The 26,127-nt window shown below is 40.0% G+C and overlaps 2 protein-coding genes across 4 annotated transcripts in view; both read left to right on the top strand.

The window, feature by feature from the left end:
• The window catches only part of LOC104911477 (bactericidal permeability-increasing protein-like), a 27,860-nt gene extending 15,096 nt beyond the window's left edge, over positions 1–12,764 (top strand). For 2 of the 3 annotated variants that reach the window (XM_085227515.1, XM_085227514.1), the window contains 7 exons: positions 180–233; positions 1,186–1,356; positions 1,974–2,041; positions 3,586–3,628; positions 4,655–4,718; positions 5,701–5,777; positions 6,318–12,764. In XM_085227515.1, the coding sequence (XP_085083641.1) occupies positions 180–233; positions 1,186–1,356; positions 1,974–2,041; positions 3,586–3,628; positions 4,655–4,718; positions 5,701–5,777; positions 6,318–6,395 (555 nt within the window). In that variant the 3' untranslated portion in view covers positions 6,396–12,764. The remainder of the gene's footprint in view (positions 1–179; positions 234–1,185; positions 1,357–1,973; positions 2,042–3,585; positions 3,629–4,654; positions 4,719–5,700; positions 5,778–6,317) is intronic. The other variant, XM_085227516.1, reaches the window with a different exon arrangement.
• Positions 10,858–25,866, top strand: LOC100540418 (BPI fold-containing family C protein-like). The gene is made up of 16 exons (XM_010712572.4): positions 10,858–11,293; positions 13,029–13,155; positions 13,407–13,518; positions 14,598–14,726; positions 15,387–15,542; positions 16,354–16,417; positions 17,348–17,408; positions 18,189–18,277; positions 18,862–19,035; positions 19,674–19,727; positions 21,252–21,422; positions 21,894–21,961; positions 22,991–23,033; positions 23,649–23,712; positions 24,772–24,848; positions 25,754–25,866. The coding sequence occupies exons 2-16, from the start codon at positions 13,050–13,052 to the stop codon at positions 25,793–25,795; spliced, it is 1,410 nt and encodes a 469-aa protein (XP_010710874.2). The 5' UTR covers positions 10,858–11,293; positions 13,029–13,049; the 3' UTR covers positions 25,796–25,866.
• The last annotated feature ends 261 nt before the right edge of the window (positions 25,867–26,127 follow it).

Here is a 26,127-nt window from a genome sequence, read left to right on the forward strand (position 1 = left end):
ATCTTTCTCTCCTCTCTTCCACAGATTACTGTGGCTCCCCTAGGAATCATACTGGGCCAAGGAAATAGTAAATTCAAACATGGATTATCTAGAATCAAAGTAAATAGAGTATGCTTTTCTCAAGGAAGCCTTCATTTTTAAGCTCATATAATGACCTGACTTATTTCGTTTGTTCACAGCTTGCTACTACTTTTAACCTAACTACAGCCATGCTGAAAGATTTTGTTCCTGAGGTGGGTACTTCTGCCTGAACAGATCTTTTAAGAAAGAGCAGTAGCTGATGTCTGCTGTGGATATTATTTGTGTAACATATTTGCAAAAGTTTGGAGAAGACAAGGAAGCTGAGCTTGTTTACAAGTAGTGGAAGATTCAAACATACATGTCCTCTCCTCATAACTCCATGTTCTTCCTAACTATATCACACTACTCTGAAGTCATTCTCTGCCCCCATGAGTGGCAAATTCACTCTCTGAAACAGTTATAAAGACTATGTGCTGGACATCTGCAAGATCAGTCTCCTTTTATTCCTGTTGAAGTAAAGGCATCTCTGTTGTGCTAGCCTGACTTCTCTATTTCAAGACACCTTCTGGCTGCAGGAAATTATATACAGTGGGAATAGTCATGAGGAGCACAGTTTATAAATGCAATGCAAGATATTAAGATACTTATGCTTTAAAAATACCTAATATGGCAACATTTGCTATGAAGTTGTGACATTTTTTGTCCTCTAAGAGTTTATCTTTTTTTTTTTTTTTTTTTTTTTTAAATGACTCTCTGGAATGCTGCTCTTCCAGTTTTCTGTATTGTCATATTGTCAGGGTTGTCACTTTTCTTGTGCGTGTGGGGGGGGAATTGTTCATTTCCTCATTCCTTCACTTCTTTATCATGTGTTACCAGTCCTCTCCTTTTGAAGTCTCTTAAATTCTTTCTCCAGATATGTTCAATGTTTGTGGGTCTAAAGCTTCTTCATTTGCTTTGTGGTCTCTGCAACTCAGCGTGTATGCCATGCTAACTTCAACATTTAAACTGGTGTAATAAAAATTGACTATTTTGAAGTTACTCTTGAGTTTAACAAGAGTATTGTTATATAGCACCTTGTTGTGATATAGCCACAGAAACTGTGTTTAAAAAAAACTTAAGCTACAGGAACTGCACATTCAACTTTTTTTCTCTGAAATCCCACAGATTGCTCCGCGCTGCCCGACAGCGTGCCCAGTGCTTCTGAAACTGATGGCTACATCACCACCTGTTGTCAGTTTGCAGTCAGACACATGCAGACTATGGATCACTGGATCTGTAGAGGTGTTTGCTGTTCTGCCAAATTCAACCATCCAGTACATCTTTACAGGGAATCTAGTAAGTAGCGTGAACTAGAAGATAACATTCAGTGCTGAGGCTGAACAAATTATACAGTAATCTTTCAAGTCTTCTGAAATCAGACGTCAGCATAATACACCGTATACAAGTCTGTCACAAATATGCATATTGTTCTGTTGCATTTCACAGGGAGAAAATGTGCACTACATACTGTAGAATTTAATATGCAGGTACAGCAAGCAATTTATGAAACTCATTCTTCCCATGTGGGAAGTTGAGTGATTCTTTGAGAATAAATTGTAATATATATTAATGGGATTATCTGATGTTCCTAACTTGTTCGTTCTTGTTCAGTGTGTTCCCAGACATCTTTTCATTAGGTTGAAAGTGATCCAATTAAGTCAGCTATGCAGGGATTTAAATGACACTAATGATAAGGAAGGAATCAGGGCAGTATTATCACTTCACTCAGGTATTCCCTGCTGCACTCAGAAAGCAGCAAATTCACAAATGATTTCACTGTATATACATACTGACTAAATATAATGTTTAGGTGTTGTTTCCAATGACAAAAAGCAGTTGCATTTGTGCCTGTAGCTCAGACACAGGCACAAACGTATACAGTCACAGAAGATTGTTTTGTATTTTCCCCGCAGACAACAAGTACCAGAGGCAATTTGACAGTAATCAAACAGAAGCTGATCATCTCGTTACTTCTGAAGAGGTAATTAAATTCAGAAAGCAACATTAATGATTCAAACGCTAGGACCCACCAGAACATCATTCTGTCTAACAGAATCTAACAGCACTTGTTTCACCAAGAGAAGAGCAGTGGTTACCTTCTTTCTCACAGGGGCTCTAAAATACTTTTAACTACTTAATCTATATTGTGCAGATAAAATATAATAATATTGTGGAATACCCATGTCTCATGTACAACGTGATATTACCACATTCTCAAGGTTAAATACCCCTCCAAATGACTGTTCATATTCAATATCTTAAAGTCATCTGTTTAAGTCTGTGCTGATGCTAGAGAATGAGGTTCAGTTGTTTATTCTGCACCCTTTACATGTTGCTGCCTTGGCATGTCTGAACATCATAAACAGATGCCACCACGAAAACGCTTTGGAGGAGCAGTATAACAAGCTCTCTGTACACCTTTACATGTGGGGAAGGGAAAAGTGACACTAAATAGCTGATACTATAACATGCCATCAAAAAAAGAGACTAGAAGTGTCTCTGTAATTTGAAACAGTGCTCAGAACATTTTAGATTCTGCTTACATTTTGCTGGTTTTCTGGTACCTACAGCTACATGTGTTGTCAGCTGGCTTTCAGCAAATTTTATTCACACTTCAAACTCAGTTATGTTTTAGAGCCACTTTCTCCCTAAATGTGTAATTGTGTAGAATTGACTTTCAGGCATATCCATGTTTCTTCTTGGTAGCCCTGCTCTGCAAGCTGGATCAGAATTCCAGAGTATATTGTATTTTTTAACTTATTACATATCCATTAGAGAAAAACGTAGGCAGCCTTTTTTGAGTTTTGGTCACTGGTCCTTTTTAACAGGCAAAGAGGACTTGGAATGATCAGAGCCTGTCAGCATGAGTTCAAAAAAGAATGTTGCCACGCAAAACTTTTGACATGAGATTGTGTTCTTCTGCTCATCTGTATGATGTGTTTGTTGTTTGCTTTTTTTTTTTCCTCCAGAATTATGTTTACAATTATCTGAGTGTGTATCACAGACATCATCAAGAAAAGTTAGACTGGGCTGGGACTGAATAAGAGTTCATCCAAATCATAGCAAACAGTTGAGGAAAGTGTAGTTTAGCCATTATGGGAAGTAGCAATTCCAGAGAATTTTTCTTTACTAATCTTGTAGTTGTAGCCCAAGACTACAGATGACTATAGAAGTAGGTTGATTTCAGAAAGATCCCACTGATTCTATAACAAGTGGATAGTCGTCTGTTTTGATAAAAACACTGTTAAGAATCAGAGTCTCTGGCAAAATTAAATATGTTAATCAGCATGAAATCAGTAAGAAGTTGCACAAATGAAATATAAAAGGAAATGCAAATTCTGACTACCTACTTTACTTCTGGATTCAATTTTTGTACACGCATTCTGCAGCACCTTAAGAGAAAAAAAACAAAACGTATATTCTGTTTTCTGGAGAGCAAAGGTGTTTTTCTTCAAGACTGTTCACTTCCAACAATGACTATGCAAAACCATTTTTACTGAATCCGTTTTTACTTCTTCGCTTTAGGCTCCAGTTCTCCCTGCTGCACTCTGCTGTTAGATTCTCTCAGGTAAGTTAACAGTTTCAGTGCCTAGGACAGGTAGCTGAGCCCTTCAGAGTTAAAAGCACTTCAGCCAAACTTGTTGCTGGACAATTCTCCATCTGAATTCGAAATGCCATCTGCCACTGCTCTTTCTGCTTTCAAATACATTACCTGTTTTGTTTGTTTGTTTGTTTTTCTTTCTAGTACGAGGAAATAACTCTTGGGGTGTTTCTTTTGTCAACAGAGACACCAAATATTATTATTACCATGCAACATTAATTGAAATAGGGAGAAGTGTCTGCCTAGACTGCATCATCTAGTCTGCCATCAAAATTGATTTTACTGGCTTCTGCATCCAGCAGGACAAAGGCAGGAGTGGGGTAGCACTTTTCCTAGCTGTTTCTGACAGCCAGTCTGAATTCACAGCTGATTAAGTATACATAATAGTAGGAATAAGTACAAAGTCAAGCTTAAGCTCAGCTTCAGGAATTATCTTGAATCACTCCAGCAAATAAAAGGAGGGTAAAAAACAGAGAGTAAAAGAAACAGCATGCCACTGGATTGGTCATTCATCATATACCAAGAATTGGTCAGGGCAACTACAGCAGCTCAACTCAACCTACACCTTTAAGTGAAGGAAGGAAAACACCAAGCACAGCAGGATAAGACAGAGTACCAGAGAGGAGGCATTTATTGCCACCCAGAACACTGTTCATTTCTGAAAACTTAGACTTGAAAGCTGAAAAGGAGTTAAACAGATTGCATTCCTACACTTAAGGTTGAGTTCAGGTACTTAACATACAGGAAAAAAAAAATAGTATTGCAAGAAAAATAAACACTGCATTGCCTTGTATATTCACATCATCCAGGTGCCGTTTAAAACAAAAAAGCATCTTTTTTTTTTTAACCCGAGATTTTCTTTGCCAGTTTTCTTAGCAATGAAAAATGTTGTTTCTAATCTTTTGCAGTTCTAACCCTTGCCTTTCACCCTCAAGCTGCAGTCCCCTAGGCATCATGCAATAATCACCAAATGTGTTTTCCCCCTTATTGCAGGTCTCACTGGTGGAGAATTTTCTGTCTTACACTTTACGAAGGGTAGTGATCCCAGTAATCAATGGTAAGAATTATGGCCAGTTCCTGAGCACAGTGGGTGGGAAAGCAAGTCTGAAACCATTAAAGAGAGTGCACAGCTTCAAGGGCTGTAGTGTGAGAGGTTTTCTGTCAGTTTGACTACACCTGGACAGCTGTCTGTACTGATCCCTCAATCACCTGAATCAGACAAAGACTGGAACAGAGCAAATCTCAGCTCCTTTCCAAACAATGTGCATGAGTTTCCATCTCACTGAAAGAAGTGCAGCAGCAGAGGTCAGACATGCTTGAGATGAGACTCAATCTCATCTCAACAGAGTCAAGCCATAACCAGAGAACAGTCCAGATCTGGGAAGCTCAGAAGCACATCTGCATCTTGTGACTTTGGGATAGTGTAACATTATCACTTCCCTCTGCATTTATGCTCTGCCTGCTACCCCAGGCAGGACAAAGTAGAAAATCAGCTCAGTGAGATGTAGAGAGTGAGGGATGATGAAGAAAGAGGTGAAAGTGAAAAGAAACATATGGAATAGTATAGAAGGTGCCTGTGGGATAAGCAAGGGCAAGGAGACTGCTAGGAAGGAGGTGAAATATTAATGAGGGGAAAGGAGGGATGCAAAAGTCAAATGGTTGAAAAAGCAAGTAGGACAAAACCTCGGGCTTGACCCAGGGAAGTAGGAATGGATGAAAATAAGAGGGATCCATGGGCTTAGATGACCATATAGAGAATAAAATGAAAGGAAGATGGCAAATAAGTCAGAGTGGGAAACACCAGAAACCACATCCCGTGGAGTAGATGTCTGAAAAGGACCAAAGGCAGATTGCAGTGTCAGACAACTGAGAAATTTTGAGAGGTCTGTCCACTACTTTTTCGTGGGAATTGTTGCTTCTTAGCAAATACAAGCATCACAGATACAGTGGTGACTGATTAAAGGGAAATCTTAAAACTAACTGCGTTCCTACTGAAAAATGCATCTGAAGTATTTTACTTATATTTGTCCTTTTTTAAGATAAATTAGGAAAAGGATTTTCTCTTCCTAACTTGGCCCACACCAGCCTGGTTGGACCTGTAATAAAAATGAACCAGGTGAGAAGTCTCACTTTTAGTTAAATAATATTGATTCTTTTTTAGGTCTGTAAATTTGTGCATATTGCTGTGTTCAGTCATTCTAAAGATAGCTAATATTAAAGCTTTAACTATACAGTAGATTGAAAATCCACACTCTGGATGAAAAATGTACACACACACACACCCCATCAGACCAGGGTGCTTTATAAAGAGTCCTCTAGCCTTTTGGGGGAATTCCAGCAAAGTGGAAACACCACAGAGACAGCTGTGCTATCCCCAGCAGGTCTTAGGTGCATCAAATGAGCTCTCACTACTGTGACCTTTCCATAGTACTGGAAAGCTAAGATGCAACCTCAGTGTCCTTGTGGTTAGCATTACCCAGCATTCTGGAGGGCTGCTAGCATCAGAGCCTATCTGTACCCTGAAGTCAACTGAATTTCAGGAAGCACAAAGCCATGCTTGTTTCCTGCACTGCTGAGGGACTAATTGTCAAATCTACTAACCCTGAATATGTCCGTCTGAAATTTAAGGTAATTTTACATGTTCTTGTTTCCTCAGGGTCATCTTGTGATTTTCACTGACGTTCACTACAAACATGAGCAAGGGGAAGATGAGGACCTTCACAGACACCCCTAATGCCCCTTTTCTTTCAAATAATAATAGAGAAAAAAGAGGTCTTCCTTCTTTTGGCTTGTATGGAATAGATGCTATAACATTAGAAGCATGGATCTTGGTCACTATTTTTTTTATGTTCCTTCACTTTTCATAAACCAAATCTGTTGTTTTTTTAGTACAGTGGGTATAGCTGACTTTTATTGATGCTTTAGAAAACTTGTTTCAGTCTGATGGGAAGGAGTGACTGGGTCTTCCTGTGTTATAAACACCAAGTTTTATTAATTTCAGGAACCAGTTATTGCATTATTCAGCTTATCTCCGTTAGTGTTAGCAACGTTTTATGTGCAGAGATCTTATTTTTTGTAGTATTTTTACAGTTTGTCCCTTTGTAACTGGATACCATGAGTGGGAACAGATTTATAAAATCTAGTGAATTATCATAGAATTATAGAATCAAAATTTGTGTTGAAGTAACCTCCAAAGGCCATCTAGTCCAGAGATCACCTAAGAACAGGACTAATCAGATCATGTTGCTGCAGACTGTGTTCATGTGAGTTTTGAACCTCTCCAAGGGCAGAGATTCCACAACCTTTCTGGGCAACATTTTCTGCTGTTTAACCAGCTTCAGAGTAAATTTATTTTCCTGATATCGAATCAGAATTTCCCATGTTCCAATTTGTGTCCACTTCCTTTTTTCTCTGCACTGTGCACTTCCAAGAAGAGCCCAGCTCCATCTTTTCTGTATCCTCAGATCAGAAAGTTGTAGAAAAGAAAAAGGTCTTGGCAGGCTCTCTCTTTTCCAAGCTAAGCATACTTGATCTCTCATACTGTCCTAGTAGATCATGTTCTCCAGCCTCATAACCATTTTCGTGATACCTGCTGGACTTGATCCAGGATGTCAATATCATTCAATATCAGTGGGGAGCCCAAATTGGACACAGTAATTCACAGTCTTGCAAGTGCCAAATAGAAAGGAAGAAACACTTACCTTCACATGCAGCTTTATGTTCAACCTTGCTGTCCACTAAGATTCACAGATCCTTTTCTGCATAGCTTGTTTCTAAAGATCCCCTAGGCTGGACTGATGCAGGGCATTACTCCCTCCCAGATGTGAGGAGTGCACTGACTGCTCCTCACAGGTTGGTGTTGGGTACAAACTTGCCAAGAGTGCACACTGTCCCATCATCCACATCATCAGTGAAGGAATTAAGCAGTGCTAATCGCAATATTGATTCCTGTGGGACACCCACTAATTGCCAGTCAACATCCTGACTTTGTTAAACACAACTCTGATTCTGGCCACACAGCCAATTTTCCACGTTCCTTCTCCACCCTATAAATCACCAGTTTGATGAGACTAATGGAGACTGTTTCAGAGTCCTTACTGAAATCAGAGAATACCATATCCATTGCCCTTCCGTTGTCCACAGCACCAGTCAGCTGATCGTAGAAAGCCGTGAAGCTGGCCAGGTGTGATCTGCCTCTGGTATACCCATGCTGGCTGCTTCATTATCCTTTGTGTGCTTTAGAAATGGCTTCTAAGATATTTTACTCCATATCCATCCCAGCGTCAGAGGTGAGATTGACTGTCTTGTATTTCCCTGCATCATTCTCCTTGCCTATCTTGAAAGCAGTGTGATGTCCGCCTTTTTTCCAGTCATGAGGAACTTCTGACTGCCATGACTTTGATAGAAAGCAGCATATTTCTGTGATCAGTCAGCCAACACCTTTGGGTGCTTCCTGTCTGGTCCCATGGATTTGCGTACACCCATGTGGGTTAAGCGATCCCAAACACTGGCTTTCTCTGCTGTGGGTTATGCTTCGTTCCCACAGGCTCTGCAAGGAGCTCAAGGACCTGTGAGCCCTGACAACAGATCTTACTAGCGAAGACATCTTTTTCTGCATCTCTTGTCACAAGTCCCTGGCCTGCTGAGCAATGGACCCACCCTCTTCTTAAACTTTCTTTTGCTATTGATATATTTACAAAGCCCTTCACCTCCCATAATTGTTTCAGCTCCTAATGAGTTTTGGCTTTCCTGACTTCATTTCTACATGTGCAAGCAATGTCTTAGCGCTCCTTTCAAGTAGCTGGTCCCAGTTTCCATCTTCTGTATGCTTCCTTTTCGTGTCTGAGGTCACTCAAGAGCTCTGTGTTCATCTACTCTGGCCTTCTGCCACGGTTGCTCAACCATCTGAACATTGTTCTTGTGCTCTGAGGAGGTTGTCCTTGAAGATTAGCCAGCTCTGGGCCTTTGCTCTGCAGGGTATTTTCCCACAGATCTTGCCAAGCAGGCTCCTGAAATCTTCACATCTACAGTCTACAGCTGTAATTCTGTTTTTTGTCTTGCTCACTCCTCTCAGGTTCTGAAACTCCACAGTCTTGTGCTCACTGCAACCAAGACTGTCCCGTCCTTGATTGTCATCCCACAGTTTTTCCTTGTTTGTGAGTAGCTGCAGCTCTTTGAGGGGATCAGGCTCCACGTAATTCTTTAATTCTGTAACTCTCAAATTTCTGGAACTGAAGAGCTTATTTTTCCCTATGCCATTGTCACCACAGAGGAGTTACTGAAAGTGCATGAAAAAGGAAAAATGTCTGCAAATGTTATACTACAGAAAGTTCTGTTCCAACTTGGGACAGAAATGTAACTTGGGGTTGATTTTTTCCTGAATCCATATATGTTGATGCTCTTTTTCTTAATTAAAAAAACATCCTGAAACCAAAGAGAAGTAAATCACTGCAGGGCTTTCAACTCATTGTATTATATAGTGGGAGAAGAGCGACTAGAAAAAGAACAGAAGAACTGAAAAAAAGCTTTTAAATAGTTTGATGTCCCTCACTGATAATACTCCTGGCACTTCTTTCTGCCTATTTGGGGATTCATGAGATAGGGGAAAAAGAGAACGAAAGCCCTGCTGCCCATCTCTTCTCTCTTCCAATGCGATATGTGCTCCAGTACCAGCCAACAAGAGCCATGGCTGGATGGGCCTTTCCAAGCCAAAGCCATGCCTCAGTGTGATGTTGTCCCTGAAGCCCTAGTTCTGAGACTGTTGTTAACAAAGTGGTAAAGCAGTTGTTGCAGTTGTTTCTTTGATGACTAAAGAAGATGCTGTATATAGCAAATGTTCCCCTGTATCATCCTATTCTTGCCTACTGGCCAAAATACCATTTTTGATCTGGTATTACTTCTTAACTGACAGAATAACTGAAACCTGTACCTCAGCATGCTGCAGACTAAAGAGCGTGGAGAAAGGAGAGAATTAGGGAAGCAGGGAAAGGGGACTGCTGGAGCACCAAGGTACAGGCAATGGCTGGCATTGTACAAACCAAAGTGATCTGCAGAGAAACAGCAACAAGTCTTCACTGCTACACTGATAAGTTCATTTTGTTTCCTGTATATTAGGTAAAAAGGATTGCAATCTGTATCTCCATTAGCATTTAGATTGAAGCAAATTTTTTGTTGCTCTATAAGAAAATAAAATTTAAACATTCTTTTTAGAAGCTCTTTCTAATACCTTAAAAGGCATAAAGTTAGTAGAAACAATTTGCAGGGTATGTTAGTATACTATCTGAATATGTCTGTAAGCAGATATTTGGCTTTTACTGGGATATTTGTAGAAAAAAATGATGAAACTGTTCTGGAAGTGTTATTTTTTTCTTTGCTAACTTTTGCTGAAAGTTTTATCTAAACTAGTGATACTCCTTTAGAAGAACCATAAAATGTTAGAGGGCTAAAATGAGCATAAGCTGCGATAGTTATTGGACAATTTTAAGTTGTCTGTAGATCTTGGAGATTTACATGATGGAAACAATGGCGCTTGTCCCTTGCTCTGAAGGAACAGCAGAACTTGTACAAAAAAAGTGTAAGGAGAGGTTTACATACACGAGGATGTGATTTTTATTCATCTTCAGTAGCCAGAGGTATAAATAATGGAATGGTTATGCACGTGACTGCCTGTGGTGAATATTAGATCTGTATGTAGTCTGAGTATTTGTTGTCTGACAAATGTTTTTTCCCTTTTCTATTTGTGATTGCACAATGAAGTGACTCAGATCTTCCAGCTAAGTGCTCCATGCCTGAGGGAATACACACAAGCTAATTGATTAAATCACCTCTTTCACAAGCCAGGTAGTACTGGTCAGTGGAAGGACGAGCAAGCAGAAGAAAGAGAAAATACTGACTGAAAGTACTTGACACCATATGTTGACACTACATTAGTATATATAAACAATAGTTTAAATACTACATAATTTATTATTTTCTATTTTGACCAATTTCAGAACAGATGGGCCTAGACAGTTGTTTTCCATCTGTTCTTCCTAGCAGCTACACATTTCTTTCTTTCTTTCTTTCTTTCTTTCTTTCTTTCTTTTTTTCTTTCTTTCTTTCTTTCTTTCTTTCTTTCTTTCTTTCTTTCTTCTTCTTCTTTCTTTCTTTCTTTCTTTCTTTCTTTCTTTCTTTCTTTCTTTCTTTCTTTCTTTCTTTCTTTCTCAGTACAAATTTGGTTATGAATTTTAGTCCTGTGGAACTACTGGAATATATTCTTCACTGGGGTATCTTGTCAGGTCCATCTGAAAAGCCAGTGCAGAAACAGCATGCCACAAATGCAACAACCACTGTGAGCTCAGCATCCCAGTGCCTGAGGTCCTCCACCTACAGTTAACACTGCCCTCTGCTTTGTCCCTAAATTAAATTAGAGTGATACTTTTAACCTATGACACTCAAAATAGCTCAAGACATGGTTATCGGAGAGGCCACTCCCTGTGTGATACTGCTGAAGGTGGCAGCAATTGGCTGTAGTCAAGCTCTCAGCTCCTTCTTTTAAAAGACAGTGCTGTGGCTACAGAGGGTTTTCTTGCAGCGTCCTCAACCCTGTGGTCTGATACAGCAAGACTCCTCTTTTCAGCCTTCAGAGAAGAGGTATGGTAACAAAGAATTTGTGACTGTTCTTTGCTGTGGAGTGCTTTTGTTGGGAAGGGATAGATGTAGATAAAACTGGCAAGATTTGGGGATTTTAAATTATGAGAACTGTGCCTGCATAGAAAACACATTTCCTTCCAGCATTTTGTTGTAGTTGTGCACAAGAAAGAGATGTTTCATTTGCCTCTCAGTCTCTGACAGTGAAAATTAGAAAGAAAATACTGGTCTTACCAAAAGGCAAAAGTGTTTTGTGGGATTATTTAAAACTTTACAGCAAAATTAAGCCAATGTAATATCATAATTTTGCAGCTTGCTTAAATTGTGATCATGACTGAAATTCTTCAGTTTTGAGATATATTATTATCTCTAATAGGTGATGAAATAGGTAGTGAAAGATAGAGCAACATCTAACAATTTTTCACGTGTTAGGAGAGAGTGCAGTCTTCTTCTAACAGATGGTTTCATCCCAGCTCTGCCCTGTGGTAACTAAAGAGATTTTTTACATAAAAGTAATGCTAGGAAAGACATATCTTCAGCTAATATCTTCAGCTGTCCATAATGTGGCATTGTAGCAGGGAATAAGGAAAATAATCACAATATGATCCATGTATCACTCATGTTTTGTACTTCAGACAACAAATGACTCCACAGAGAACTCTTTCTAGATCTAGGAAAAAAAAATATTTCCTGGTTTTGCCTATTAATCTTCCATCAAGGTGGCTTCTCCCACTCTCCCTGGAGACTTTGCTGACAGCCATAGATTCTGGCTATCACACAACATGCAGCTTGGGGTTCATGCAGCATAGTTCCATCTGAATTTAAACCCCCACAGAAGCCCCTGGAATGGGAGTTTGTTTTACTTGTTCACTGCCCTGCCATAATTCTCTTAACCAGGGGTTAAGTACATAACTAGTACAAGTTCAGGCTACCTACCTTAACCTCCTCACAAGAAGACTTTGAATCCTGTAGCCACAGGAGGATTATAAGCACTCCTCACAGAGCAATTTGTTTTAAGATAGGTGGGCTATGGGCTATGTCCCTCTTCACTATAAATATGGCTGTTGTAAACAAGAGACCTAACTTTTGAATGGTTGTAATTAAATAAGACCAATCCCACCCAACTGCACTGGAGAAAGGCAACAAGTGAACAGTAAATGACTTCTTTGTCCTCAGCTGCAAGTCACTGTCCTCAGCTCTGAGTATCTCCTATTTTCTGAAAGGGGATAATGGAAGAGTAGATAGACTCTATTGCTGATTACCCCAAACAAGGGAAACAAGTGACAGCCACTAATATGTAAATAATTATTAAAAGCATTTATTTTGCCATTATTAATTTGGTTATATAGTACTTTCAACACTGATGTCCCTCTCTGTAAATGGAGAAACTAGCTAGAGTGTGCTTTGGACAAAAGGCTGGAAACCTCAGATGCACCTAAGTGATGACATACATAAGCACAACAAGAAGAAGAAAGGGAAAAACATGATAAAACACATGATAAAAAAGATAAAATACCTACCTTTAGGGATTCCAAAATAGCCAGTTTGAGAAGCTTGGTCATGAGGTGAAGTAACTAAAATAACAGATAAAGTAGAAACGGTCCATTTGTTTCAACACTTTACAAGTTTCCCACAAGACACTAAAAGAGTCAGAAATACAACTCTATTCCAGGCAAAAGAGTTGTTTAACAGGAATGAAAACCACAATTCTACTACCGTTTCAAATATTTCTTAACAGGTTCTTTAAAAAGCAAAGACGATGGTGAAGATTTGCTGTTCTCTTCTCCTCTTAAGTTTGCTCAGTGTGCAGCTAAAAGCCAACCCCGGACTCAAAGTGAGAATCACTCAGAAGGCCTTGGAGTATGGTAGGTGTCCTGAAGCATGTGGTGATATTGTGCTGAATCCTGATATGACAGACATCTTCAGTAGTGAGGGCAGTGGGAGGAAATGAGCTAGTCAAAGGCTATAGAGAAAAGGAATGGTTAAGAGCACAACAATTCATTCACATCCATCCCGTCAGCAGGCAATGTTTTAAAATCTGCTAATGTGGAAGCACATGAATATAAACCCACTGTCAGTATCAAAGGCAATTGAACTAGTCTTTCTCTTCCTGCAGCCAAGAAGGTTGGGTTAGAGATCCTGAAGAAGAATATGGAGAAGGAGCAATTCCCTGATTTGACTGGCTATGAGAGATCTGGGCTTGGTAACGTCAACTACAACATCTCAAGGTAAGTAACAATCCTAGAAAAATAGTTCTGGTAATATGCTACTGTTATATTTAGCTCTGTGCATGGATTATAATGGGAATGTTGATGTGTTTTACAGTAATTGTCGCTTAAACGAGGGCACGTGTGGCTTACATCCAAAGCCTGATGAAGTCAAAGCAAAAACTCTCTCTATTAACCTCTGTTTGGATAAAGTTATCTGATCTAATTTAGTCAGCTAACCCCTTGCTATGAACCCCTTGCTAAGATTTACATACCCAGAAGGCAGTTACACCTATGACTTAGACACCTATTTTTAGATTAAATGAGTTTAAACATCCTCTTTAGGTATCGATGTTTCTCCACTGACCACAGGGGGAGCCCAGAGGAACAGCTTTCCAGCTTCCAGGTGGCTGGAGCAGACCAAGGTGGAAGCTAGATCAGAATTAGCTGCGGACCATGAGTACATGTGTGAGAATGGATTTTAAAATGCTGCGCAATGTAACATAGCTCCTGGCCCTGGTAACTATCCCCACCATTTGGTCACTGGAGTTAGAGACTCCCTGGAACAGCTGCTGAATGAAAGGACATTTTCACTTTATTCTGCTTGTTGCAGTTGCCCTTGCTAAAACCATCAGGACTTCCACCTGAATAAATTATCCCACTGCGTAGTACGGTTCTGAATGCAAGTACACATACTAGCAAACAAATATTAAGTCCTTCTAAGGCAGCCAGCCTTATGATGCACAAATCACACAGAAATATTACATGTTTTGAAATACTAAAAGGGACAAAACTGCAAAATATGCGGAGTCTCCATGCATAAACACACAGGTCAGTGTTTAGATATAACACTTTTAGGCGTTTAGTTTGCAGTGTTATTAAGTTCATTAGGTGCCTTGTTGGCTGCTCAGCACTTGACAAATATGCCTTAATGACTTATTTGTGTGATGTAAGTGTAAAACTAAATGATACCATAAGAGTGCAGTAGCAGTTATTGTAGCCTAAAAAAGTGTGAGCAGGACAAATCAAGTAACATTTGAGGTTAACTGAAATACTCATTCTTATTTTTATTTTTTTCCCTTATCTTTCTCATGCTCTAGAATAAGAGTCACTGCTGTCGAATTCCCCAATGTTTCCATCTCCCTCACACCCAGGAGCGGGATAAAACTGATGATTAGAAATGCTTCTCTCACCATCGATATGAACTGGAATATAAGGACTTGGATGTTGTACGTGTAGCCTCATGCGTTCTGGGATTTTTCTTGATGAAAAACATAAAAAAGCAAAGATTGGTTTGTTCTGTGAGCTCTTCATGGGAGAGGTGCTCTTTAACAGCTCAGAGCAAAAATCCAGTAACAGTCTGGTTCTCATCGACAGAAGGGGCAGAAGGTGTACCTACAACATGGCATGAGCTTCAGTGCAGCTCACAAAGGGTAGAGACCCTCACTGAGGCTTTGCACAGCTCTTTCTCACAACCAGGCTATGAACAGTTTGATCAAAGATACCATAGCTTCACCACATTGGAGCTGGTCTTGAGCACGGGCTGCCAAACCCCTGGGATGGCTGTGGGGAGGAGGGCACTCCAGGCCCTGAAATAGGTTTGCCCTTTAACAGACATAATCCAGTTGCCTTTGCTGTGGGCATGTCTTGTAACTGTACACAAACTACTTTAGAACAGTGAGTTACCTATTTTTCCTAATTCCACACGTCTCAAAACTTCTAGCATGGAAATTTGTGTAGAATACATGATTGTTTTCTCTATGAGCAATACAATGAAAAGTATTCAGATAAACATCTTCATCTTCAGTGAACAGCAAGAATCCTTAGAGAGCCTTTAATGTTCACTAAAATAGGTTTTTCAGTTGTTTATGTACTTTTACTTCATGCAGCAAAGACGGTGGAAGAAGCATAGTGCACATTTCCAAGGTGTTTGTTACTGCAACCTTTTCAACACCCCTGGATAGTATGGGTCATACTTCAATATCACTTAGCAGCTGTCATACAACTTCTGGTGATACAGACATCAAGTTGAATGGAAAAAGTGGGTAAGTGCAAGAGATCTGTGTACATGCTGGGAGAAAATAAATGTCAATGAATGGCGCAAAGACAACTTCACAAAACAGAACAACTAGAATTGCTTTTAGGTGTCTATAAACAATACAGGTGAGTATCAGGGCCCTAATCTAGTGCTCAAGTGGCCAAGTTTAACCTCTGTTCTTGTCTATGTGCACTGTCATTTGAGTAGAGAATAAATACAGCAACTTCTGTCAAATCAAATATTCCCGTGCTTCTTCAACACAGAATTCTTTCCAAATACAGCTCTAATCTTCAACTCTAGGTAGAAGCTACATACCTGCTTATACTATGCCATACAAACATGCTTATACTATGCTTTATGTACTTTAGATCAGAAAGCTATAAAAACTTAACCAGACTGCTGTCTGTCGTTCCTCTGGATATAAACCTGTGCACTGTGATTTCATTGTTTTCTTGTATTTCTCTCACTGTCTGAATATAGTTCTTGTTTCCTGGCTTTGTTTTTCTGTTTGGTTGGGGTTTTTTTTACTTGCATTGGAAGTTCCTACTGCACAGACTATTTATTTTGTATTTATACATACACGATGGTGCTAATATAAACAAATTATTATTCATAAGGATGAGCCCAGTCTAATCACTGGGTAAAATTACCTCCTTTTCTGTGGTAGCTCCCTGATAGATATTGAATTTCAGAAAGCTCCCACATGTACTGGTATATCACACTTAGAGACCATTGAAGTCATGTTCCACAGAGATATCTGATTTCCTGTTAATGACTGTAGTACTTGACCCATGAATTGTTTTTTTCTTCTCCTGTAGCTTCCTGCATGATTTCTTTATCAAATATCTGAAGAAACCCATTCACAGGAACTTGGCCACTAATGTAAGCCTTTCAGATTGTGTAGGGGAGCGTTTAAGGAATATCACTTTCAGATGTCAGCGCTGGGAACTTGGCAAAGAGTGAACTAGAAAAATTATAGTTTGGTTCTGGCCTGATTTATTTATATAGTTATTGCTTTGCCAGACCGAGAAACTTCCAAATAAAATGTTGTGTTTGTGGCTGAGATATTAACTGATCCAGAGATAGGTGAGTTTCAACCAGAGCAAAATGTGCAGTTATTTTCCCATTCCAGTGCAGAACAGGACTGTGCCTGTGTACCTACAGACATCCTGGTTGTCGGGTAATGTTCATAATCAGTACTGTGTGACACACAGATCTCATGATACACCATTGGATAGTATGACTTATTTAAACCTCATGGTTTCTAAGAGATGAGCAGTTGTGACAACATCCTGCCAATCACCTCTAAGAAGGTAGAGCTTGAGGTGGGTATGATTCTTCTCCAAGACAGGGATCTGCTCTGAGACCAATATGAGATCTCCTTCTCACACTTCTAAACTGTGGATTTGTCACCTCCATCAGGCTGCCTTTGCAACTTCTCACTTCATTGCCTAAAGGCAGCTCTGACACGGGCCATGCTTGCATTGCACAGAATAGATAACCATAGAGTCATAGAATCATTTAGGTTGGGAAAGACCACTAGGATCATCTAGTCCAACCAGATAAAATGCAGCGAGGAGCTTTATTATTGGAGCTCTTTTTAAAGTGACTGGAAAAAAACATGTTCCTTTAGAAACAGATTTTTAGTGCATTGAATCACCTCCTGGACCTGATAGCTGAAGAAAAACAGCCTTAGGTATTTTGACAATTGCTGAAATTGTAACATAAGGAGACAGATTTGCTAGCACACAGGCAAGGGGTGTATACAGTTCCATGATAATCATGCTGTAACTTGAGTATGCTTTTATGCAGTCTTGTCCCAACATCAGATCTGGGATCCAGTTGATAGCTAAGGACCTCCAATCACTGAATGGTGAGTCACCTGTGATATCTTTTCTTTCTGCCTCTGATCTTCTGTCCAGTGTAATTCTCTAGTTTCCTTAACAGCAGCTGGATAGCAAAGCCTCCAGGAGCTGTATCAGACCCCACATTCTGTCTGCTCCTTTACTTAGAAGACCACAGGTAAATAAAATAAATGATACTTGGACAAGAAAAGGACATTTCTGAGAAGCCAAGGACTTGGGAACTATTCTTAAGTTGTATTTTTGATGTTACGAATGCAGCTTAGAGATCACACAGCATTTATTATCAGTGTTATGTGGCCTCTAATGACTCTTATGCTTAAAAGAAAAGAAAGAAAAAATATTTTCTTATGTTAACCATTTTAGTCTAGATTTGTAGGAAGCAGCCAAATTGTTGAGCAGACACAATCTGCAAAACACAACTGCCTAAACAGACAAGGTAACCACATTTTTCTGGGGAAATATTTGCAAATCAGAGGTACTTCAAATGCTCTCATGCTGCTTAACAAGAAAACCCAGTACAGCTATTTCCTTTTTCATTTGGTTAAATAAAATTTACTTTTCTACACTGAGAAAACATTAGACAAGCTAAAAAAGATGCTTCGAAGAACGAAACAGTAAAATGTCAAGCCTTAGGTCAGAATATGTGTTAGGATGTCACAGGTTCTTTTTCTCTACCCTTTGGAACACGTGTCATTTTCCTTCAGGTGCTGACTTAGTTTTAATGCACATAAAATTCATTCTGTGGTTGTATAATATTGGGTATTTTGCTTTGTTTCCCACATATACAGTCCCAGTGCGAATTGATGATTTGGCTGAAATTGATTACTCCTTAAACAGCTTGGAAGTATTCCGACCATACATTGACATGGACTTAAAGGTAACTGCTGTAGTGTTATTTGTCAGGATTGCAAGAGAAAACAGAAAAATGAGTATTTGATATGCAAGTCTTGGGTAATGTCACTGATACTGCAAAAGATAATGTGAGTGATTTTAGGATTGTCTGAGCTAACTTTTTCTCTTGTACATTCTTTCATCTGCACACATTATTTGCTGATTTTGACCTTTGTCATTTTAAAGATCCATCTTGTAATCATTGGCTGGCTCTGGGCAACAGTTTTCAAATCTAAATTCTTGGAAATGGGGAAAGGAGATAGTAAAGCTTTTCAATAAGGAGATCATTCAATACATAAGTCCTTCGTTTTCTGAAGTGGTAGACTGTCTTCAGTAGGTGATCAGCCTCTGAAAAGAGAAGTCTCATGTGTCATCTGTGAAGGTGTCCAGTCTCTGGAATTTGTCTTCACCACCTGCTTGAAAGCACCGGAGCTCCAGGGTGTAATACAAGTCCTATGTACTTACTTATACAAAAAATGCGTAACTTAAGCAAAGGGAAAAAAAAAAACCACTTCAAAGTCATGTTTTGATTCTGACTTTTTGTATTAAATCTCTGAATATACATTTCAGGGGATAGTCTACCCAGCTGGAAATTATACTGGCCCTCCCTATGTGGCAACTCCCTTTGCTATCCCGGACCAAAGTGACTCCATGCTCTACCTTGCCTTCTCCGAGTATTTCTTTCAGACATCCTTATTTTCTTACTACACAGCAGGGGCCTTCAACATCACCATTGCAAAGGAAGTAAGTAGGACACAGGAATGGGGTCAGAGTGGTTCGGTCATTCAGTGTGGAGCTTTGACCTGCCAATTGTCAGTATGCAATAGATTCACTGCTAATTGGGCTGTGAAGTCCTGAGACAGTAGAGCACAAACGCTAGGGTATTGCAATGCTCATTTTATGTTCTGTACAGATTCCTCAGTCCATAAAATAAATTTTTTGTAGACCTGTGGAATAGTCAAGAGATGGTTACATAACTTATTCTGGGCAATTTAGCTGCCTTAGTGGCTTTTTCCTGAGGGATCTTTACAGAGTAAAAATGCTACAGGGACCATGGAAGCAAAGCATATGACAAAACAACTATGGCTTGGAGCTAGGCAAACTTGGATATGTAGTCTACAGGAGGTTCACTAAGTCCCCAGACCTATAGACTGCAACCCAAACTAAGATGGTATGAAGCATTTGCTTTCCCAGGAAGTACCTTGACCTGAGTTACTGGGAATAAGATTTAAGTATGCTGAGTCTCTTAAGCATATTTCTGAGAACAAAAGGCACAAAACCAAAGATCCATTGAAATGACAGTAATAATGCATTAAAGAAAAGTTGAGAATGGTGGTCAAACCTGGTAAACTGATCTCTTTTATCATTAATTTTCCCCCCAGACTTGCAGAGATTTGAATATAAGCACTGAGATGTTTGGTAGTATCATCCCCGAGGTGAGTATCATTACTTTCACAAACTGTTAGAAAACTGCCCAGTGTGAGTCTTAGACACCTCAATACTGTATGTCCCAAAGGCTTTGTAGGTACAGTGGGGCTCAAGCTCTGGAGAAATGGGCATATGCATGCATGGTAGCAGTGGAGGAGATGGACCTTGTCACCTCCCATCCCCACAACTGAATGACTCATTATCAAACTTGGCCATAATCTTTACTTTAATCTTTAATCGTTGCATCTTTACTCCAGGCACTGTTTCAACGCTTACAGCTGTTCCCACATCAAACTAGTCCTAGACAGGGAAAAGTTCCCAGTCTAAGTCCTGATCTGGGAGACCTCTGCCAGAGCCTCCAGTCAGAAGTAACTTATTTCTCCTGCCCATATGTACCTAATTGCCTTTGTTTCACTGCTAGCCTGTGACTGACTAGCAGAAAGCAATACAGTAAAGACCTGGGAAGGGACTGTAGTGCCCACATGCACTAAAGTGAGCTAACAGATGGGCAAAACATTACATCCATTGAAAAGAGAAGGCAGATGTACAGGATTTCCATTTATTTTAGGAAGAGGAGAAGAATATAATAGAAGAGATATAAGAGATATAAGCATGCATGGCTTCTACCAGCATTCTCAAACAGAATGAGAAACCAAAATGAGCATTAGAGACCCCAGCCCCTGAATGGCTAGGATGGATAATTCTGGATTTGTGCTTCTAAGAATCACAGAATCATAGAATCATTAAGTTTGGAAAAGACCATTAAGATCACTTGGTTCAACCACCCCATGATACCCACTGATCACATCCCTCAGTGCCACATCCACACTGTTCTGGAGCACCTCCAAGGACGGTGACTCCACCACCTCCCTGGGCAGCCTGTGCCACTGCAGCACCACTCCTTCTGAGAATAATTTTTTTCTTAACAGGCAACTGTAAGAACTTCATATAGTTGTCTGCTTCCTGTATGATACTAGGTTCCCTCCTTAGAAATCTGAGATTGCTTCAAGAGCAATTGTCATATGATCTTCTTAATAAAATGCCATGAACATTTACACTAATTATTCTAATTAATGAACTTGTGAACCTATGTGCTCTTTGGGCAATGGAGAGTCTGAGGCTCCTCAGTGGACAGTCCACAGCAGGTACCTGTCTTATGAGATGGATTAATCTCAAAGTGAATGACCTCTGAGCTCCTTTATTGTTACTTAAATGTCATATTTTGTTCCATTCCTTTCCTGTGTTCACAGACTAATATTTAATTTAATTTCTCTAAAAGTGATACAGAGGAAATAATATTTCTAGGGTGGAAAAAACTTAACATTGCATTCCTGATTTAGCCAAGGTTGGTGATTTATCATCACTGAAAGTTTCTATTTCCAGCTTATGTTAAAGAATTTTATGTTAGCAGCTGTTCTTAACCTCATTTTAAACAACCAATAGCTTTCAGAAACAGAAAATGTAGTATTCTGACCTGTTCTACAAGAAGAGCATTTCTCTGACTTTTTTGATTTTGCCTTGGAATCATGCAGATGGCCAAGTACTCCATTATACCGTATCCAGTTATGATGAAGCTAATAGCCACTGAAATACCTCTCATCAGCTTGCAGCAGGATTCATTTACTCTAGAGATTCAGGAATCCATGGAGGTGTTTGCTGTTCTGTCAGACTCAACCACTCAGTCATTGTTCACAGTGAATGCAGTAAGTACAATAAACAAGGTAACATTTAACTCAGGGCTAAAAATACTTGTTCTTTCCTGCTGTTAAAATTCTCTACAACAAAGTACCATATTTTTAGCATTTAAACGTGCAAGTTCCCTTTAGTCACTGGTGATGCTGTATGGCCCCACTTAACCTACAGGAAGGGGAAGAAAATTTTCCTGTAGATAAATGAGAAGCCAAATAAATTGACACTGATTAACCAAAGATTTGTTCTCTGAAATGACTTTTGTAGGCATGGGTCATGTCCCATGACATCTTGTTCTTCTAACTGAAAATGGTCTTGATTAGTGAAATCTCATTATCCACATTTCACCTTGCCATGGAGAAACCCACATACACAAAAGAGCTCCTATACAGAGCCAGGAAAACGGTGCTTCTGCATTTGTGACTAATTCTCAGCAAGGGTTCTGTTTTCTGTGTTTGTAAACCCATGATTTCTTTCTTCTGCAGGCAGCCAACATCAGCATTGCTCTGAATGTCTTTAACCAGAAACTCACAGGCTCACTATGTCTGAACAGGTAATTCAACAAGGTTGGCCTGAGCCCGTCTGGAAAACAACACTAGCAATCTCAGCATTGCAGTTTTTACATGCGATCAGCTAACCATAATTTACTCTCTCCTGTGAGCTAGATATGCAGGGCAGTTATGATAATCATGAATAATTTGAGAGCTTCCTCATTCCTTTCCAACTAGTTAAGATACATCCACTCTCTAGTCTGCCTGTGCAGGGGTCCAGGACACAGAAAAGAACATAGACACCTGCAGTTTTCCCTATGTTGAGATAGAAAGAGATGCCCCAAGAGAAGCACCGTAATGTCTAGACTTCAGAAAGCCAAAGCAGAGAGACTTGGACATTTAAAATCTACAGTATTACTTTTTATAGAGAGAGGCTCTGTAAACCACAACCGTATAGCTGGGAATTGGGACACTTACTTCACAAAAGACTCCTTGGGAACAAAAAGAATATGCAGATTCTTTCAGGACACAGCAATGTTAGGAATGTAAAGAGGATAGTGTTGATAGTATTTGAGAATTTTTTTTCCAGCAAAATTAAGAGAACAAAAATCTGAAGCATGCAAATAATTGGATACTTGAATATGTATGGAAAAGTATAAGTATTTGAAGTTGGAAACATTGACATGAGCAGCATAGCCATCAGCTGCAGTACCATACTGTGAACAGTCATTCATCCCATCCCTAGAAAGGCGCACATCAAAGTATTATGCTTATACCAAATCCTTGCAAATGTTCTGAGAGCATGAACATCCATAATGCTGGCTCTGGTAACATCAAATACTGATTGGATTTCCAAGACACAGCACAGAAGAAGTGCACATCCCTGGCTACAGCCCTTCTAGGATTTTTCTGCATGCATGCTTAGCTGTGCCCTAAGAGAATCACATTTTTCTCAAGTAAAAGATATTGCTTCAAGAGTCTCCTTACAGATGTTTTATAAGGCCTAGAGCTCTGAAGCAGTGACTGTACATGTAGAATAATATCTGTTTGTCCTTTCTAGTGACTCATCTCATTTCACTTCTTTCCCTCAGGCTCCAGTTCTCCCTCGCCCATTCCAATGTTGGCTCTTTTGAGGTAAGCAGATAGTTTAAACACATAGGAAATACAAACCGGGCCTATCAATGATAAAAAGGCTAAAGTAGTAAAGAGTAAAGATATCAAGGCTAAGCAGCTAAATTTTATCTGTATTTCTGAACCATTTGGCTTCATTCCTGTCTCTTTTGATGTCTCTTTTCCTGTCTTCTAGCAGCCACCTCTCTGCTGTCGATTAAAAAATAAAAAAATAATAATAAGTTTATTCTTTGAGGCAAGTCAGTGTTCTGAAAATTAAATATTCTGAAGTTTTCCTGACTAATGTATCACATTTTATCAGTAACTAGAGTGATGTCTCAAATCACAGCCGTGGAATCTGCACATAGCAGCAACCTGAACTCTGGCAGTAGATGGAGCAGTGTGCTGCAGTCTAGGCAATCACATGTAGAACTGTGAGCCATTTGCATTTTGCATCTCACTTCTTCTGCATCTTTTCAAAGACTTAAGATCCAAAGGTTACTTTAGCTTATGGCTCTCTGGAGCTAAATGAGAGCCAAAAGATGAATGGAAGCCTACAGACCTCACCCAGAATGTGGGAATGATGATTCTGCCACTATCAGAAAGTGATGCCTAACTCAGTTTTTTTGTTTATGACAGATCTCATTTCTGGAGAACATCCTGTCTTATATTTTACAAACTGAAGTAATTCCATCAGCCAATGGTAAGGCTGTAATGCCAACCTGTATCATGTGGTTGAAACACCTGAGGGATGGGATGCCATTCAGGGGGATCCAGACAGGCTCAAAGAGTGGGCACAGGAGAACCTCATGAGGTTCAGCAAATCCAAGTGTGGGGTCTTTCACCTGGGTTGTGTCATCCCCTACTATCAGTATGAGCTGGGAGATGAAAGGATGGAGCACAGCCTTGCTGAAAAAGATTTGGAGGTACTGGTGCATAACAGCTGGACATGAGCCAGCAGTGTGCCCTCACAGCCCAGAAAGCCAACTGTGTCCAGGCCTGCATCCAAAGCAGCATAGCCAGCAGGGCAAGGGAGGTGATCCTGCATCTCTGCTCTGCACTGGTGAGACCTCACCTGGAGTACTGTGTCCAGATGTGGAGTCCTCTGTACAGGAAAGATGTGGATCACGTCCACAAAAATGGTCCAAAGGATGAAACACCCCTCCTATGAGGATAGGCTGAGAGAGCTGTGTAGCTGGAGAAAAGAAGGGTCCATGGAGACATGAGAGTGGCTTTTCAGTATCTAAAGGGGAGCTGTAAGAAGAAATGGGACAGAATCTTTAGCAGAGACTGTTGTCCCATCAGACAAGGGGAAATTTAAACTGAGAAAAATACAATGATAGTTATAGCAGTGAAGTGAAGCAAGGTAGTGAAGCAGATCCTTGGAGACAACCAAGGTCAGGCTGATGGGGCCCTTAGCACCCTGCTCAAGCTGTAGATGTCCCTGTTCATTGCAGGGGAGTTGGACTAGATGTCCTTTAAAGGTCTCTTTAAACAATTCATTCGATTCTATGATTCTGTTCTTCTAAGAATCAGCTAAAAGCTTTCAGCTGAGTGGGTGATTCTAGGAACTTTTGACTTTCTGCTGAAGTTTCTGGTTCCTATTAACTCAGGTGGAATGTGACCATCAGCTAGTAAGCAGCAAAACAGGAAGCCAGATTTGTAAGGTTCTAATTTCTGAATAAACAGGAGGTTGTTGAAGGGCAGATATTTATTATCTTTCTCATGCATCCCTAAATCACTGTGTTTGTCTTTTCCTAAGTTAAACTATCCAAAGGATTCCCTCTTCCCAATTTGGCCAATGTTACCTTCACAAGGCCTCGTATTACAATCGCACAGGTGAGATTTCTTTTATTATTATTTTTGCATGATGGTGGGCACTTATTTACCTTCCGCTAGTACAGGGAATTTTTTGGATTTTGAACTAGTTAAGCAGTAAAAAAAACTGGGTCTAAACTGAGATCTGTAATAATGGTAAAATCCTTAGATACAAATCTATCCCTTGAATCTATCTCTTGAAATACTCTCTAGATCTCAGTTTGAACATAGAGATTGTTGCTAGACAGTCAGTCAGTACAATGCTATTGCTGACAAATGAATTTCCGGAAGATGGGTAAGCATGGTTCATTTCTCCATTTGCTTGCCAGCTTCTCAGATATTTTCTGCTTTGCACAGTCAGCCCCAAATGCTTCTTTGGGGTCAGGCACAATGCACAACTCAGGAAAGGCAATGCAAAGGGTGTTTTAAAATCTTTTTTTGCATCCCACATACCTTGAAGCACCCAGGTATGCAATCCCTACAAAAAAATAATTGTTTGGAAGTTGCTTTCAGTGACTCTAGCTGCCAATCACCTTACAAGCTAATTATGTACAAAGGATTTTAATGGTTCTGTGGGACCCATTTCCCACCTCACTTTCTCTAGTCAGTTTTCTCATCATTAGCTAGGAATGAGAGGACATGGGTGAACTAGGCTGGTAGTTGGACCAGGTGATCTTCGTGATCCTTTATAACCTTAATGATTCCATTGCCAGCATATTGCAAAGGGATAACAAATGGGCAAAGATGGGGCTCTCTTGCAGTTTGAAAGGCAAGAATTTAATAGAGCTCATTACTCCCAAGTCCCAGCTGTCTTCAGTAGACTTTCTGACTTTCAACAGTAAGAGTTGAATTTGAAAAAAAAAAACTTCCTTTTTTTTTTTATTTTGTACTTCATAGCATTTCTGTGACCGTTCTTCTCCCCACAGGGATATGTGTTGATTTCTACCGATGCTCACTACAAGCACTGAAGGAGAAAAATTACCACCTGTTAGGCATGAACCTCAAATTAATAAGGGACTAATAAAGCCTTGTCTACACACTTCTTGTGTCTGTCTTCCTGAAAGGTACCGCCGCCTCTCACAAGAAGTACATTGTCAGTTCTGTGAGTACAGCTCTACGCATTGAGCAGGCTAGGGCGCTCGGAGGGACAGTGGCGCAGCACGGCCTGCGCTTCTCTGCATCCCCAGCGACCCGGCTCGCCGCACACAGCCCTTCCCCGCGTCCCTCAACGCGGCTCTCGGTCCCAACGAACTGAGGGAAAGCCCGGCTGCTTCGCCAGAGGGCGCGCGCGGGCGGAGGA

This window comes from Meleagris gallopavo, chromosome 1 (assembly GCF_905368555.1).
Source record: "Meleagris gallopavo chromosome 1, MGAL_WU_HG_1.1, whole genome shotgun sequence".
Lineage (NCBI taxonomy): Eukaryota > Metazoa > Chordata > Aves > Galliformes > Phasianidae > Meleagris > Meleagris gallopavo.